Genomic DNA, 19,231 nt, shown 5'->3' with positions numbered 1-19,231 from the left:
CCATGAAGTCTGCTGCATCCAGCACCGCTTTAGTGCCTGGCCCAGGGGCTAATGAGGCCCCTCAGGGGCCCTAACAGGCATCCTTGGCTCACCTTTGTTGGAGATAGTACAGGTAGAAGGAAAGCAGGAATCTCAAAATCCCCATGTCATATCGTGTTAACTTTGACAAAACCTTGTTAACTGGTAAATTGACTCAAGATTGCCAAGCTGTCTTGACATTGTTCCCTTTAAGTGCATCAATATATTCCTGATTGAAATATGCAACCATATGCTTCTATCCATAGAGATAAACCGCATCAAAACAAAACAAAATTAAAACAGACAAGATAGAATAAACAAGAGGTAAAACAGGGACAATTTTGGAAGTTCATCAATCACGTTTGTCTTATTAAGAAACTGTAATTTAGGCCCCCTGGAAGTCACTTTTAACCGCAGTCCAAACTGACAATGCCCCTCCCCAGAGGGAGGGCACACAGCATTAACAGGCAGCCAGCATCAGCATCCATGACAGCATTGAGGGAAGCCATCAGAGGGCCTGGATAGCAAAGCATCAGTCTTACCTTCAACAGCATACTCTTCAGCTGCAGGGGAGGGTCCACAGGGAATGCATGGGAGAGGGAGAGAAAAAGAGACAAGAGCAAACTCATTAGATGCCACTTTTCTTCTAATACGTGTCTCCCTATTTGTTTCTATCAAACAAAGTCTTTATGACATAAATATCTAAATAAGACGGCCCATAAGGCTTGGAGACTTGGCAGCGAAACAACATTAAAAAAACATCAGATTACACATTCAAGGCAGCATTCTGACATGCTTAAAAGCAATTGGACAAATAATTTCTCACACACACAAATTGCTCTCTAAAAGGAAGCTCCAGTAGGAGTGTGGAGAACCCTCAGCCAGCATACTGTAACCACACTACCTCCCATAGGGAACAGTGGGCTTCAGTCAAAGAGAATCCCCAACTGAGAGACACTGACTCTCTCGCAGTTCTCTCTGGCTTAATGATACAGTGAGGGGGAGTCAAAGGGATCGGGCTCCAGCAGGACGCTTTACTTAAAAAAACTACCCTAGAGCAGCACAGGCCAATCTGTAATGCGAGAAAGTAAAACTGCAGCAGCCTGCCACTCTGGAAACCCCATGTTGGACTGATGAGGCACTACCCCAGAATGTAAAACAGCCCCTAGCTTGGCAGGGCTTCCCTGTGGAGAGCTTGGCATTTTGATCTGCTTCTGTGGCTGCTGGGCCTGGGTCTTCATGGAACACTGCTGTATTAAGCCGTAGCATGGTCAATAATGTTTTAATGTGACTCCACACTGCACTGGCTGTGTTTGTCTGGTACAGTGTTTTAGTCAGAGCATCATCAGCTGAGCAACGGCAATATACAATTTTGAAAACTACCACCTGTGTGGTTTTTAAAGGGCAAATCTTTGTGTATATGGTCCATATAATTCCCATGTATTAGGAAGCATATATTACAGTTCCTTTAAGCATTGAAATCTGAAGAGAACAGCAGCCATTTGGGGGCCCAACTTTCCTTAAAAGTAAGCGACTGAACCTTATGCATGCAAATCTTATCTGCGGAGGAGCTCTGTACTATCTTGGGCCTAAACAATGATTTTATAGGTAACTGAAACCACAGCGATAACAGAGATATCATATTCTCTTTTCCTGCTGCCCCCTCCACGCAGAGCGAGGGCAACCACACATCAGCAATGTATTCTTGGACATGAAGAATGTCAGTGCATGGTTCTAGAAATATCAGCACGTTCTCCGGCTCTGTTTGAGAAGCAAAGTTGGTCCATGACGAGGCAAACGGCATCAGTTTTAAGGTACCATTCAGAATTCAAGGCCTCTTCTCTCCCTTTCAAACACACATTTAGGTCTGTTTTAGTTTGTTTCATTCTTTAGTGACACATGATTGAAGAGAAATGGTGTGTTTGGTTTATAGGTAAAAACACTACTTGGTTAAGTTTGGGAAACACATGGTGTGAGTTCAAATAAAAACTTTATGTTGACTTTTAGCTTCACATGGGAGTCGAACCCTGGTCTGACGTACTTGTTTGACCGATCCATGACTCTGGAACGCCACTCCAAGCAGACTATGGTTTCGCTCAAGCGGCAACCTCCCGTGTTAAAAAATGAAACCAAAAAACTGCAGTTCCAGAAAACAAGAAATAACATTACAGCAGAAACAAACATGTTTACAGCCTGGTACAAAAACAGTTTTATTATAAATAGCCAATTTTACTCTTCAAGATAACTGGGTTTTTATAACACGCCCGTTTAAATGATATTAAGCCTTAAATCATAGGGGCTGGCTCACTTGAGTGACAGGTGGATACTGCTGGCTGTCTGCTAGACGTCAACACACACACAGTCACTGAACTGAACTTTGACTGTTCTTGTTGTTGGAGCCTTTTGGGGATTTTTTCATTCTAAACTTGGACAAATATCTTAGTGTGATTCATGGAACTTGCTCCAGCTTCTCGGTGAGTTAAATGCTAGTATTATTGTACTGATAAAGTTTGAGCACTAAGTAGCAGGTGATGTGTTTGCTATACCTGGCTTGTTAGCCTGTTCAGTGTTTATCAAACATTTATTTAATCGTCGGCCAGTAAATAGGAGACAGAAGTTGTTCACTTTTCCCCAGAGAGATTACAGCGGACCGTAGTCATGAGAAGACTGGTTATTTTAACTTTCCTGTGTCGTTCACCCGCCATTATCTCACCTCATCTCTCTCTGCTACTTCTTTAGCCTGATAAATAAACACCTGCAGTCAGTCACCACCACAAACTGAATCTCCTCCGTGGAAGTTAAACTAGCTCATTCATGAGCTCATGGATCAGACACAGACTGTTTGGTAAAAAAACGGAAGTTGTCAAAGCTACTCGCTTTTCTGCAGCGCCACCCTCTCATCCAAATTTGGTCACTTCAGGCTCCAGTAAACCAACATGGCGGCGGCCAAATTTCAGCTTCATTTCCGCAGTTGAGAAACCAAAGGGTGACGTCACTACATCCATTATTTATACAGTCTATGGTTTTGTCTACAACGTTGCATTCCTCTGCCTCACATAGGACCTCCAAAATGGCTCATGATACTCTTTGCTATATATCTACTATAGTGCTATTACTTTTTTGTACACATAAGTATGAACAGTGAATGACACAACCGAATGATGGGCCCACTGTTCATCCTTGCAGCCTGTCACAAGTGCCATCAAACCATTACCATTACTGCAGCAGATTAAGCCTCTCTTTGACAGTACACAGCATAGGGTGCTTTTTAAACAGCCACAAGGATACCAGCATTCAGAGTGAAAGCTGGACTGACCGACAGAGCGTGTGCCAAGCAGAAGCATTGGACGCGTGTTCGTCTGATGTAGCGGTTGTTTATATAATCACTGGCCATGACTCTGCATTTCCTCTCGTCTCATCTCTGATCACAGTCCATCATCCTCTCTTTAAATGTGCTCTCTCTTATCCCTCCCGAGCCGGAGCAAAGGCTGTTTGAAGTACACTGGAGGTTGTTTATATCATCATCGGCCATGACTCTGCCTTAAACCGCCACTTATCTCGCTACAGAGTCTCTAATCCGGTCTTTCTTTGCCGTCCATGTGTTTGTCAGAACATAGTTTCATGTGTCCTCCAATAACATAGATGGAAAGTGCTTCTGTGCAGACATGAAGAGACGGAAAACCAAAAACACATTTTAGTTAGTTCTGAAACACTAAAACGAATGTTTTGATGGAGTTTTATTTAGACTCAACTCATGAGTAATAGAGCTGTCTTCAGACTCTCCCCGTCTTTTGTAAGTAGTAAACACATTCATTTTCCCCATTATGCTCCACTTAAAAGGCAAAGACACATTTTTTAAAAGAAACAAGACAACTGAAAATGGGTATAATTTTAAGAAATGGACGTGTTTTTGAATGTAAAAGATAAATTAAAAAAAACACGACTTGAAATGAAATATACACTCACGGGCCTTCATTAGGTACACCTGTCCAACTGCTTGTTAACGCACATATCAAATCAGCCAATCACATGGCAGCAACTCAACACATTTAGACATGTAGACACCGTCAAGGCGATCTGCTGAAGTTCAAACCGAGCATCACAATGGGGAAGAAAGGTGATTAAAGTGACTTTGAACGTGGCACGGTTGTTGATTTGTATTTCAGAAACTGCTCATCTTCTGGGATTTTCACAGACAACCATCTCTAGGGTTTGCAGAGAATGGACCGGAAAATATCCGATAAGTGACAGTTCTCTGGGCAGAAAAGTGTCTTGTTGATGGCAGAGGTCGGAGGAGGAAGGCCAGGCTGGCTCGAGCTGATAGAGAGGCAACAGTAACTCAAATAACCACTCGTTACAACCAAGGTATGCAGAGGAGCATCTCTGAACGCACAGCACGTCCAACCTTGAAGCAGATCGACTCAAACTGGTTTCTTGAACATGACAATGAGTTGGCCTCCACAGTCACCAGATCTCAATCCAACGGAGCGCCTTTGGGATGTGGTGGAACGGGAGATTCGCATCATGGAAGTGCAGCCGACAAATCTGCAGCAACTGCATGATGCCATCACGTCAATATGAATTAAAATCTCTGAGGAATGTTTCCAGCACCTTGTTGAATCTATGCCACGAAGATAAAGGCAGTTGTGAAAGCAAAAGGTGGTCCAACCCGGTACGAGCGAGGGGTGAACACCTCTGGTGTTTCAGCGAACAACATTCAAGCTTTATATCTTGTCTATGTTTTTGTCACACTCTCCACATTCCCCTAATTTCTTATGTCTGAACATTAAGATTCATCACTCAAGAAGTGAAGTTAAAGGAAATGGAGAGCACCACTAATTGTTAGATCCATACCATTTCAAGGTTGGCTCTCATGTGATAGATATTCTTCTTGAGTGTGAGTGAGCACAGTGTTTCACACTGGGAATAGTTGTGTAATCTGGCCTCAGGGAAGACGTTCGATTTCAGTCAGACACTTGGTGGGATACACTCCATCTCTCCAAGCGTGTCCCTTTTATCCCATTGATAGTTTCCAGTCGTCTTTACCACCCATTACCTTTATCCCAGAGCTGTTTTCCATTAGGGTGTTTCCCACATAGCCTCAGGCTTTCAGCTCCACTGGGATCCCCGTCTTTGCAATGTACTTTGTGATTCATACTGGAATGTGAAGAACGCTTTTCAGGGGAAACACTGTCTTGGATAAAAAGAGAAATACAATTTTTTACCTATTCCACCCAATGGGAGGGCAAAAGAAAACTGAAAGCACACAAAGTTGCTGGTTTAAATTGACAGCCTGTAAAATGTGACATTTATTTCAAATATCTCTAAACGGGTGTGCAAAACCTCCAGCAATGGCAGTAAAATTAATCAAGGAGACAGTCGGAGGGTAGAGAAAGAAGAAATCAGACGTGGGCTGCAATAAAATAAATAAATAAAAAAAATAGCAAAGTAAAATTCGGATGGAAGCAGTGGAGAAGCTGGATTTCTTCACCAATGAATCCCCGAGGGCTTTGGAGGCAAATGAGAGACTTTTCAGACCTAATCCTCACACAGCTAACTAAAGGATTTACCGAGAGGAGAAAAGCATGCCTGCATTGAAAAACAACCCCTTCTCTATCACTATCCTCCCATTTTCCTGCACATGAAGAAGCCACACAATTAACTGTCAGCTGGAGACAAAGAGACCATGGATGAGCCTGAAAGTCATTTAGCAAATGTTGCACAGCACATGACTCCATGTAAATATGCATCACATAGTGCACAGTTACGACATTTTAACTGCACGTTTTATAACAATAAATTCATAAAAAGACTTCTGGACTTAAATATATGAAATATACATTGATAAAGAAATGCAGCCTTTGAAATCAACCACTGTGCGTGCTGTGACAAACTGAGATCTGTTCTGACTCTTGACTTTAAAATAAATAACAATCATCTATTCTTTTCAGAATAATCTTCTCATTATAGATAAAAAGGGCTAAAGCACAGCAAGTCCTCACAGAGGGAGTTCAAGCTCAACATCACAGGCAGCATGAAAGTGGCTGCATGATTTGCATGCGCTTCTCCAGCTGAGTGCAGACACCGGAGAGATGCAGACATTAATCACCTGCACGCTCCAACACAGTGTTACTACATTTTATGAACTAGCCACAAACAGTGAAATACACAGTAGGGTGTGTTTGTTGTGTTTCTTTCTTTCTTCTCATTTTTAATAACAGTAATTCAAAACCTCTCTTTGTTTTCTTGAAATAAATTGTATTAATGGATGAAATGAAAGAACAAAATATGAGTGCACTGATATTAATACCCCTTTCCCACCCAAATGAACACGCTGACGAAGGATTTTCAGACCTGATCTATTACTCATTGAGTTTGTGTATCAAACTCGGCGCTGACAAATTTGGAACAAAGTTTGAGCGCTGTTCGGACGGAGACGGGCAGAATTTGTACCGACGGAGCATAGCATCGCGCCGGAAAGGGGGCGGAGATTACCGTGTCGACACAGGTTTTGTATTCCCATCGATCGAAGCCGAGGCGGTAATTACCCAGGTCTACTGCAGTCATTTGACCCGGGTCTGAATGCCTAATGTAGCCTTTCCCACTAAGCAAAAAAGACGGGTGTTAGCAGGTGTTAGTGGGTTTTTGGACCAGTGGGAAAGCGGCTTTAGTGATGCTAATCTACTGTTAGGTCAGGAGTAAAATTTTACCTTGAGGGTAGCTCACCGTATCCAACATAATTAAGTATGAAACACATTTTAAAATTAACTGAGTGTTGAGTGAAGTAACAGCTTTAGTCAACTTGCATTTACTTTTTTTCCTCAGATACAAAACAGTGATTCATTGGACTTGAATTAATAACTGAGACACGTATTGGATCACACAATTATTACCTCCAACAAAGATGTAATAACCAGAGGGCCGCGTGTCATGTTGTCTACAGACAAAACTTTTAATTGCAATGATGTTGCATTTAATTGTATTTGACTGCCAGGTACTTTTTTAATCTGGTGAAATCTGGTGCACTCACAATTCAAGGCCCGAAATCTTTTCAGAAACGGAGCCATTGCAGAAACATGATGTAACTTTTGTCAACTTAAGTCCATCCTTAATTATACATTATACATCATATTTCCTCAACTATAGGAAGGTATGACAGAAATGGTGATGACTATGTTTTAATAGTCAAGAATCTGAATTAAGCTCAATAAAGATCTCTGCAAACCGCCACACTTTCGCCGTAGCTTCCACAACTGAAAACGTCGAAGGCCCCAAACTGTACAAGTGTACCAAGTTTCATGCTCTCATATAAATGTAACTATTACTTTCTAGTTTAATGAGCCCACCCTACTCATTTAAAGTTAAAATACTGATTCTCCAGTTCAGGGAAAGAGTTGCTCTGACACACAGTGATTAAACGAATCTGTGTTACAGCAATCCTGTTGACTTTGAGGTGCAGTATTTTTCTGACCGGACATTATTATTACTATCATTATTATTATTATTTAATGTTAATTTTATCATTAATATATCATCACACAGTGACGTGGAAATTGGAGACTAAAAAAGTAATTTAAAAAAAAATCTTTAGAATAATCGATAAATTAGTCGTTCAAATATATAACCTGGGCTTATGTGTGTAATGTATGTAAGGTAAACTATACTAGCTGTGTTCTGATCTTAAAAAATATAGTATTTTATGTATATACTGTAAATATTGTGTCCACAAAGTGCTTTGCTCAGTGAATGGCTCCATCTGGTTTCTAGCAGCAGTTTCCTCCCTGTGCTTTGAAGCTCAAATGTTGCATGAAGTAAAAAAAAATGTCACCAGAGTGAAAACTGAAGCAACATTTTCTTTGGATCCACAGTATACAAACAATGCCTGGTTAAATTGAAGCGTGACTGTTTAAACTCTTTTAGGCAAAAACTGCAAACAAATAGGCCTCACACTGCCGTGCTAATAACCAACAGAGAAACAAAGATATTAGCATTTTATTAGAAACTTTAAATGCAAACCTGCTCTTGTACGTTACTCTATTAGAGTGGAACGATTTTGAAAGTCTGCTATTTTGGCCTGCAGAGCGTCACTCAGATTTGAAAAGGCAAGAGGGATAAGAGAAAAAGCCCTTTATATGCAAGCTTATTTGACATGACTTCAGTGAGGCATTGAGGAAAGGAGAAGACAACATTAGTGAATAACAGCGACAGGAGGAGCATAGAGAAGTCAGGCAGACGGATAGAAATATGTGCACACACACACACTCGCTCTGCAGCCTGTTCCCTCCCTCTTTACATTCTAATCAGAGCGAAGCTTTGTCCTGAACTCTCGCACATTGTCAGAAACTTCCTCGCTGACTGACAAGCTAATCCGCAAGACATGGCCTTTGCAGATTTCACACCAAATCTCGACAGCGAAACACAAAACTTCCTTCCGACGAATGGGCAAATGTAGTTGAGGCTTTCTAATCCTGATAAAGAAAAAAATAAGCAAATTGACTGATTTATCTTGCAGCAACACAACATATACAGTGTTTCCCATTTATAACAGGATGTCAGGAAGTGGAAGAGAGAAATGGGGTCAAATGGAAAGGATTAGGGAGATGCCACCTAATGTATATAAGGTTTACTTCACGGAAGAGTGAGAGGCGTTTCCCAGCTCAGGTGTTAAGGAATAATAATAAAGCAGTAAAAATAAGTAAATATTTTTGATGGAAAAATGTGTAATGGTGGGGCTGCACGTTAGCACTGTTGCCTCACAGCTAGAAGGTTCATAGTTCGAACCCTGGTTCGGTCAAAGCGGGCCTTTCTGTGTGGAGTTCGCATGTTCTCCCCGTGCATGCGTGGGTTTCCTCCAGGTACTCCGGCTTCCTCCCACAGTCCAAAGACATGCTTGTTAGGTTCATTGATGACTCTTAATTCCCCGTAGGTGTGAATATGGGCGTGAAAGGTTGTCTCGATTATCCCTTTCCCACCGAAATTTGCGTGCTGAAAGTTTTTCAGACCTGAGAAGACCCGCTAATAAATGCTAATTGTCTCTTTTCCCATTGCCAGTGGAGTAACCTGCTTTGGGTCTATTTTCTGCTGTGCTCACATCTGACATGTCACAAACGTGCCGGAGACTGGGTTAGTGAATAGAAGATGAAGATGTAACGGTGCTTAGGTCTTTATTGTATCTATTCCTCATTCAGTCTGTTTATCAAACTCGACGCCAACAAATTGGAACGAAGTTCGAGCGCTGCTCGGACGGAGACGGGCCGAATTTGTACCGTGTCGACCTGGGTTTTGTGTTTCCACCAATGCCGATTGGAGCCGAGGTGATAACTACCCGGGTCTACTGCAGAGTCATTTGACCTGGGTCTGAGTGCCGATTGTAGCCTGTCCCACGAAGCAAAAAAGCCGGGTGTTAGCGGGTTTTTTGACCAGTGGGAAAGGGGCCTTTGACTGACTGCAGATCAGGGTGTACCCCGCCTCTCGCCCAGTGACAGCTGGGAAAGCCTCCAGCCCCCTGCGACCCTCAGTATAAGCGGTATATAAAATAGATGGATGGATGGAAATATGTAATAGAAACAAAAATATTGCATCTCTCTCATGCAGAAGATTAAAAGAGATGTGGGAAAAAAACAATTCAATCCCAGCTTGTGTAACTCTTGTAAAGGTTACGGTGCTTCCTAGCTGGTTAGTTTCAAGCTCACAGCAGTATCCGGTGCATGTTTTTTTTGACTGTCTATATTTTGCATAGTACAAACAGCCCGCATTTGTTAGCAGCCATTGCGGTTCATTTTGCCTGGGAGGGAACCTGAGGCAGCTCTGCAGAGGTGGTAATGTTTTTGGTTTGATTCGTTTGTTAAAGATGAGCCATGAAGCACGGAACAAGAGATCAGGTTTCGGTGCAGATCAAGACATTTGTAACGGTTTTATTAACACAATGTGACGGCCGCTTTCAAAATATTCACCCTATTCTAACAAACTTTTTTGCCCGTCATTGTGCATATCCGATCTGGATACCAATTTTGAATGCAACACTTGTGTCTATTGGATTTAGTAGATTGTTCCGCCAAGGCAGAGCTCTTATAGAAACTTTCATGCATATATACTACACCCGGAGTACTGTAACCTCTCATGGTGCTGAGTCATAAAGCAAAAGCAGGTTTGAGAAGGAGGTCAGGGAGAGGTAATAACTGGAGAAATGAATGGGGGTGCACCGCCACTGCCAATGTCATCACAGCTCTGAGAGTTAGAGTTAGACGACAGGGACAAACAATGGATGACTTCTATCAGGTCCCTCAGACAGAAACAAAGACAAAGAGCTTTGTTTAAACTGAGTCAGCTTTAATGTGTGTATTATTAGCTCAATGTAAAGCAGTTTTACCATACTCTGTGAGAAGGCAGCGCCGCATTTGGAATATGTTGGGGTTTTTTTTCATAAGAAAACAACAATGATGTGTTTCAGCAGGGGAGAGCAAAACAGAACGCATTGCAAACAGTTCAAATGAGACACGGGCTAATTAGGAGGAGATGATCGCTCGTCTAATAGGAGCCGACTGGGGAGAGCAGGCAGAAAGACGGTAACGGAAGACAATTTGTTGATGTTTGAAAAGATATGGGCGTGCAGGGGTGGGGGAGTTATCAGAAACATGAGATTATACAAACTAATCTGTTCTGTGAAGAGCAGCAGTAATAAAAAAGGGTTTCCGAGGTCAAATCTAACTTGAAACATCGTTCCACTTAAAGGCAACCTTTATAGGATGCTACAGGGACGTTTAGAAAGTGACTTGATTAAATAGATGGCTGTCAGGTGATTGACAAGCTGAACGTAACACACAGCACTAATATTAAAACACTCAACCCAAACAATAAAAGAGAAAAGAAAATGGAAACGTTGACTAAATCACTTGAAGGCTGTATGTTTACTGTGTGTTCTCAGGCTCTGTCGATTCTCAAGTATTTCTCGGGCTCTGTATTTTCAGAACTTTTGAAATGGTTTTTCACAATAGCCAAGGATGGATGGCAGAAAATGGCTCCTTTTGAAGGTAATAAAATGAGCCTTGATGTCTCAGACTACGCTGACTTTGTGGAGACGGCAAGAGGAAGCAAGCAGGCCACGGACGGAGACAACAGTTAGTATTTTTCACAGATTAAATGCACTGCACGTGTGTGGCATAGGGAGCTTAAAAACATTATTAAAATGTGTACAAGTAGGGCTGTCACGGTAACAGCATGACCGCCATACCGCGGTTATGTGATGCCAATTGCAGGGTGGACCCAGTGACCATCATCACCGCTATTTTTAAAAAATAATATCATCGACCCAGTGATGTTGCTAGGTACGCATCCTGCGTCTCTGGCGCATTCAAAGCTAAAAGGATGCAGGAAACTCACTATCCATGTGTCCCAGGGAAGCACCTCATCTTTCCCATAACGATACATTCGTTTAAACAATCACAGTAACCAGAAAAATAAACCTGGCTGTCAGAGCACCGCTGTTTCAACCCTCTGCACATCTAATAGGTGCAGACGAGCCTGTGCGCAGTCTCACGTCATGCTATTTTAGCCGTACAACAACCAGCCAGTCACCCCGGATTTCATTTCAACAATGGGTATCGTTAAGAGTGTAATAGTATCACTACTCTTATTGATACTGCTTAACTATCCGGTACTTTAACGGTATTCTCATGGGTTTGTTTTGTTATTTTTTAAGAGAAAAAACAGAATGAATTAAAATAAACAATTATTCCTAGCAAAAGAAACTGCAATGTTTAGAACAGATCACGATTACAGACTCTAATGTTGTGATGATGGAAATATAGAACAAATCTGGCTGGCTCGTAGTGGGCGGGGCAACAGCGTCCAGTGAGTAGTGTGGCGCATGTCTCTGCCTGTATATGAGGCCCTTCAGACAGCTGTTTGGACAGATCGCTCGTGTTTCCTAGTGTTATTGCACAAGCATTGTAGGCAACGACACTGGTGAAGCGTCACCTCACTTTTGAACGTTTAGTTCTCTCCACCATCGTCACGAGCAGGATCCCTTGTGTGCGTGTGCGTGCACGTCTGTGTATGTCCGCGCTGTAGCGTGTGTGAGAGAGAGAACTTAGGGCAGTTACCGCCGAATCGCAAGAGGGCGTTAGCGTTTCATGGCGGTTAGAACAATCCAGTACCGTGACAGCCCTACAACGACACAATAGGACGATTTTGAGTGCGTGTGTGTAACCAATGAGTGTGTCTTTCACCCGTCAAGCCTTGGCCTGGCTTGGCTGCCTTCCTGTCCATTAGGGCTCTCCAGCCTTGCAGAGTTAATGATGTTTGATTTTCAATCCGGCTCATTTGTCACTGCATTTAACCTTGATTTTAAACTCCACTGAAGTTTGGATTAATATCACTCATGTGTCACCGCAATTAGATTCTTAAGTAATGACTAGAGCTCTGATAACTCAAAGATTAATTCATTTCTATGCAATATTTCCAGAGGGCGAGGAGTGAAGTGTTGTGCTTTGAATCACTGACGGCTCTGTGTAGCTTTCAAAAAAAAAGAAGAAATAATTCCTACATTTCCCAGAAAGCCTTTCTACAACAACTCAACAACATAATGCTGCAGGTTGTATGTGTCGGGGGGGAGACGGCGAGCAACAGTGGAGCATATTAAGTTTCATCTCATGAAGTTAAAGTGAGCACTGCACCACAGCAGCCAAACAAAGCATGCAGAGCATTCTGGTCTATTAAGGCTGCTGTCAGTGGGGTGTTTCTGCCTCTTCTACAGCACAATGATTTTCTCCCTGTGTGAATGCTCAACACCGCTGTAAAATGGCAGCTCTAGTAGGATCGAGAAAGCTCCTTTTCTTTGATAATGTGCGGCTGAAACCAAAAATCTGTTATTATCTTAGATAACTAAAGGTTTTTCTCTGCAATTAAAAGTGTCTCAACACGGCAAAATATACTGATACCTATACCTAAGACACATTCTATTTATTTTCTGTACATCTACAAATGTCTGATTTTTTGTACAAAAAGTCAATTGAGTTCTTGTACTCCAACTAATCCCTGTTGAAGGTGACCTAAAGAGACCTGAAATCTCTGTCTATGATCATGAACTAATCAAATGACAGGAAGAGATCATGTTTCTTTGTTCCCTCACAATCAAATCCTCTGTCAGATTATTTCTTCCAAAGAATAAAACAAAGGTTAGATTAGATTAAAAATGCGCAAACATGCAAGGCTGTGTTCAGAAGGCTGGAGAACATTTCTGTTCTCTAAATCAGCATTTAATCTAGTACACGGGGTTATATTATTTTTACCGGAGGTACTTTATGTTCACTACTTAGCCTGTGTAGCCTTTTTTTCCCTCAACAGATAAACAAACAGGAGTGCTGTTCATGAACTTCATGAGTGTTTATATAATGAACCAAATATCTACACCCAACCTTTAACAACTGTGCACATAGCAGGTGTTATACCTGATAAATAATGATCTTAAATGTGCTACAGAACATGAATAAATAAGCACTAATCTTGCCTTTTTGTGTTGCTTGAGATCAAGTTTAACCAATCACGTATCCGCAGGCTGCGGCATTTGCAGGAAATACAGTCCGTTTGGAGAGCAAAAGCAGGCGTAATGCGCCGTAACATCCCAGCTCCCATCAGCGGCTATCTGACGACGATTTAGCTTCTTATAAATCTCTAATAACCAGACATCTGCAGCAAGTTCAGCTAACAATCTGTTCTAGATCTAAAATTTCAGACTTGAGATAAATTCCCTGACGCGGTGTCACAAGCCGTTCAGATTTCCCGACTTCCTCGAATGCATCAGAAATGATGGATCCGACCTCCGTTCAACAAACGAGCATTTTAAAAGTAGTTTTCTTCTCCTCTTGAGGACAGACCTGACAAAGCTTCAGTTTTACTTTTTACAAATCTGCATCATGATGTTGAAATTTCGTCAAAGTTAAGACCCGTTAATTAAAGTCAATCACAAGAAAAACAGGTTATTTTTCTGTAACTTTGCAGCACGCGGAAAAGGAAGTCTTGACTGGAAGTCGTTTATCTCTAACCGCTGGCTACACACCTGTCAGACTTCAGCTGATGGGATCTGAGATTGGGGCACATTAGATTAGACATTGCAAATTTAAGTTAAAATAACTTCCTGTTTCATGATGAAACATCAAAATTTGGGAATTGATAAACATCCTAGAAGGAGTTTGTTAAAGTACAAGCCCTTTATATAACCCAAAATATACTACGTTTTACTATTAATTCACAATGGCTGACTTCCTGTCACCATGAAAACAGATTGGCCAAAAATTAAATCATTGGCCTTCAGGCAACTGCTCTCAAGCACAGAAGTGAGTCCCAGTCGAACGGAGGGAAATTATTCTTACAGAGAGCAACAGCAGGCCTGTAATAAAGCCAACACTTCCAAAAAGTCTGAGACAGGAGATGGCACCAAGACAGCTTGCGAGGATAATCTGTGTGAAGTCACCGCCTATTTGAAGCCACTCTGAGCCATCAGCAGCGATTACACATGAACTTTTAGTGTGGCTGCCACACTTTGGAGATTTGACTTTTTTAAGTTTCATTCACGCGCTCAGTCTGTATGACTGCTGTAAAGAAAAAGTCAAGCGACTCATCTAACGTCAAAGCGCCGCGGTGACATTTCACCCTCTGGGCTCGGCGTCTCAAGTCTCTCCCCCTGTGGCAAAGACACGCTGCAAAGTCGTTTCTACGCGTAGCTCTGAAGTTAGAGTTTCACTAATGGTGGAAGTTCTTTTTCAAGCTGGTTTCCAAGTGATAAAAATATGTTCACTTATGATCCTCTGAGGGGGTTTGGATAACAAGGACCAGCAATAAACGTAGTTAAGAACGGTAGATCCACATAATTGGTGTCACTACCTGTTAACTGGCAGCCACTCAGATACGGAGAGCGAAGACACATCAACATGCATTACCTGACATGTTTGATGCTCCGCTTCTCCAGCTAACCCCTGACTGAGTGGGCTGATGCTGCTCCTATCATGGGCTCTTTTGTGATTTAATGATGCGGTGCTATCATGTTTAATTCAGCGACGTAGATGTCTTTCTATTCATTAGAAAATTAATTATTTGACACATGGTGCAAAAAAAGTTAAATATATAATGAATCCATCACTTTGCATTTACTCCTGTGTTAACAAATAAAGCGCTATGGAACATGCCTGTCATAAGACTTTTTATTTTGTGTATAATTGCTGCAGGAAGGTCAGTGGAGGCGAGCAGCGGGACGGGAGGAGGTGGTCTGACAGTTCATCGATGATAGCAGCACATTAGTATCGACACCAAGAACTCACTGGGGAGAGCAAATCTTATCTTTGCAAAGCTAGGAAGACAGGGGAGATGGGAGTGAGGGGGGAGATAATGGGAAAAGAGAGGAGTGGGAGAGGGAGGGAGGGGGAGTACAGAAGGGAAGGGCGAGGGAGATATGAGATGTAAGAAACCTTGGCAGAAGGCTTATCTCTTATTTGAAATAAGAAGCAGGATGAGACTGAGGGCTGTTGTTTCAGGGTGGGGTGTTGAATGGAAATCTGCACAGTTTGATGAAAATAAGTCATGCAGGAAAACTTTGAAAGTTGAAATGAAAAGTTTTTGGTGCAATATTTCTTATTTTTTTGGGTCATATAGTTGTTTGATAGTTTGACTGGTGGTGTGTGTAATTGGCCCAATGTAGACAACAGATTCCATGTCCAGACTATTCGAGAACAGCTGCCGTGGAGTTTCAAGCCACCTTGAGGAGTTGTGTTTTTTGGCACTGTGATTACCCATGTGGATAGAGCATCAGTGTTTGCCATTAGAGCGAGTGTATCTTATCAAAAAAGATTCTCATCTCACATCCGAGAGCTTCTTCTGCTTTGAAGGAAGAGACTGAAAGAACATAGTGGTGTACCAAAAAAACATCTGGTTGCAATGTGTGTAGTTTAAGATGTTACATGGCCAGTAAATAAACAGTGTGTCACGTCTTCAAACTCCACTGTAACATTCATCAAACTGCTTATGATCTATGGTAAGTAGAAACTCATGATACGATTATATTCTCTGCACGTACATGCAAAACCAGTTACTGTCTCGGGTATGTACTCCATGGAGAAAATCATGAATCATTTGATTTTCCAACAGTTTGAAAACTGAATCAACAAAGTGAGGTTCTTACGTAAAGTTGTTTGCTTTACATCTTCCTAAAGATCGTAGATTAGGGCATCGTAGGAAATCATAGATTGTATACCACTGATCGTTCAAGGCGGGATTGTTACGCCTCTGCTACATTCCATCTTCTTTGTAGAACGCATAGAGGCAGAGTGGTGGGGTGAAGTCGTTCGGCCTCTGAGCCGCATCGGAGGTAGTAACAGCGGCGCAACAGAGTCAGTGTAAACAGTGGAGCAGGCGGGGCTTAACAGCACTGTGTGTGTGTTTACACGTTTTGCTTCCGCACAACATAAAAAAACACACACTGGGGCGGCTTTACGCTGGAGTTGCTTGGTCCAATGTACAATGGCAAAGGCGGTGTGATGGCGGAGCTTTGTTAGCAGAACCGCAGTGAAAAAAGGGCTAGTGTTTCACACTATACTTGTGCAGGCCACCTAGTATATTAACCACAGCAAAAGTATATCTCACAACCAAATGTATCACACAACAATGCAACTAGTGGACAATCTCCTCTTGTGGAACTGCCCTTACTGCTAACCATGAGAAGAGTTTACAGACACTTGCACATGCTCAAACTAGAACAAAGAGAGAGTTCTCTGGTATAACACCCCTCCTGTAAATACCTATATATACATACTAGTTGTGTTGCATCCTTTTCTGTTTAATGTAAGCCTATATGGAGTTGTCAACAAGCCTGCTCCATAGGCAGCGGCTCTAGCAGACTAAAGCATGTTGTTGTGAGTGAACACAAAAATAAGGTGAAAAATTAAATGGAATGTATATATTGACATATTATTAAGACATATCTGTTCATGTTTTGGTTGAATGAGTTTGCATTATTCAGCAAAATGTGATTAAAAAAACCTTTATTAACACTAGCCTTAAGCTCAGGTTTCTCTTGGATTCTATGAAGCATTTGAAAACACTCCAAGAAATGACAATAAGCAAAATACCAATGTAGTAGGCGCAGGCAAAATATTTCTAATGCAGAGTTCAAAGGGTTAATCAGTCAAGGATGACTTGAGAGGAAGCTAATGTGTCATACTCAGCGTGCGTGGTATGAATCACTGGAAGGGCTTTTAACAAGAGCTAAAAAAAATGTGACCCAGTTCAACTCTTGTTAAGTGATGACGCGTTCAGGCTCCGATACCACAGACTTCTTGTGTAACATCCTGGTGCTTTAAATGCCACCTGCAGCTACAAACGCCTACACCTCGCCAAAACCTAGGATTATAGATTGGCAGTAGAAGGCAGTACAATAAAAAAAACACTATATGATTGTCGGGAGACACAGTAAGAAGACGTTTTACCAGGGAGTTTGTATTTTAACTTTGGGAAACACGAGGTATCTCTTCTTTGTGCACTACAGGAAACACTGTTGTTTGACCGGGGGAGCTGACACTCAAAGAAGCTTTTAAGTAGTGCTGCTCTGCATTTTAAATGTATATCGGCTGTCAGAATACTTTTGTAAAGACATGAAAGCGTGGCGTACGATAATACAGTGTGAGTATCAGTCTCGGTGGACATCCAAGAATTTGTCAGGAAGAATGCCAGAGAAAGAAGAGAGAAAAAATCATGCACAAAGTAGTGACAAGGCAGCCTGGAAGACCAACCACATGCAAGATTGAAGAGGGGCGAGGAAAACAAACAAGCCAAGAGTGAAAAACAGAGTGGGGGTGATAAAAAGGAGGGGTTTGGGGGGGGGGGGGGGGGGGGGGGGGGGGGGAATCTCTTAATCTCTCCCTCGCTCTCTGTGGCTATGTTTGTTTTGTGCTGGTTTTGGCCTCAAGTCGCCCGTCGATCCCCTCGTAAATTGCCTGTGTCGATCCGGCCTTACAAGCTTCCGCACACTCCCCGAGTCCCTGTTAAAATGGTCACGCCAATAAAAGCCCATTCACTTGTAATGAATTGAGAGGGAAGCTAAAGACTAAAGGGGCTGATTTAGTGACAATTGTTGATGATCCTCGATTGAGTTAGGATTGAGCCAGCCAGTCTCTCCAGTCCTGCAACATGCCTGGTATTGTCAGGGATTTCTGAAGGGAAGAGAACGCTGCCAATTCCTGTTCCTTCTCATCCGATCCTGAAATAGACTTCTAGACAATGTACAGTATAAAGAACACCTTAATCTAGCTGCTGTAAATAAATCTTATGTTCATTGTGATGAGCTGGATTCTGCCATGTGACTTCAGACGATACAAAGCGGCTGCAGACATAAAAGAGAATTACAAAGCGGTTGAAGGCTCCGCCAACCAGTCACGTTGCAGCTTACAAACACCACTGTGGCCACAATGTATTTTCTTATTTCAAATATTTGAAAGAATAAATTTCCAGGAAGTGGTCGCAGCACAATTATTAACAGGAGGGAGATGATAGCACAAAACGTCCCTGTCCCTCTCTCGTCCCTCACAGCATGTGATCATCAGTAGACCGATCTAGTGGCTGCAGAATGAACATGTACTTGAAGGGAGATTATCCACCAACCAATCTCTGACAGGGTATTTCTCTCTGACGGATAAAACTGAGATTGAGTTCACAAGAAGAGGACAATTGTGAGGTCACAGTGACCTTGACCTTTGACCACCATTTGTAATTAGTTCACCCTCATGTCCAAGTGGACATTGTTGCCAAATTTGAAGATATTCCTCCGCTTGCACAAGATGCGTTATTTCCCCCAGGAGATTATGATGTCAGTTAAAGGGCCAGTTCACTGATTTTCAGCCTCAGTCCTGTCATGCTATTATGGGGAGCTAATGCCATTATGGTAGGGAAAAAAAGCAATTTCGCTCTGTGCTTTTGGAGAACCTACACTTCCTCAATCTAGGACGCCCGCCTTCGATTTCATGTCTCGTTCAAAATCGTCAGGTTTGAAGTGTAGACTGCAGACCTGAAGATTTTTTAGACGATCCACCGGTATATTCTCATTGTATTTCGGATTCTGTACCGCTCTGAGACGTTGCCTGCAGAGAAAACGGTAGTATTTCACTCCAGCGTATCTCGCTGGGCCGTTCCTTTCAGAGGGAGGGGCGCAATGCACGCTGGGTGTTGTAGG

At 42.2% G+C, this 19,231-nt stretch overlaps 1 protein-coding gene across 10 annotated transcripts in view; it reads right to left on the bottom strand.

Moving 5' to 3' along the window:
- The window catches only part of nrxn2b (neurexin 2b), a 699,408-nt gene that overhangs the window by 645,857 nt on the left and 34,320 nt on the right, over positions 1–19,231 (bottom strand). For 2 of the 10 annotated variants that reach the window (XM_069671756.1, XM_069671757.1), the window contains exon 2: positions 561–581. The exons of the other annotated variants lie outside the window; for them this stretch is intronic. In XM_069671756.1, coding sequence (XP_069527857.1) covers positions 561–581 — 21 coding nt within the window. The remainder of the gene's footprint in view (positions 1–560; positions 582–19,231) is intronic. 10 annotated transcript variants of the gene reach the window in all.

The sequence above is a fragment of the Semicossyphus pulcher genome, unplaced genomic scaffold (genome assembly GCF_022749685.1).
Source record: "Semicossyphus pulcher isolate SPU_LCO1_2020_fin unplaced genomic scaffold, fSemPul1.0.p SCAF_21, whole genome shotgun sequence".
Classification (NCBI taxonomy): Eukaryota; Metazoa; Chordata; class Actinopteri; order Labriformes; family Labridae; genus Semicossyphus; species Semicossyphus pulcher.
The sequence above is the reverse complement of the archived record's forward strand: the minus strand, read 5'-3'. Positions and strand labels throughout refer to the sequence as shown.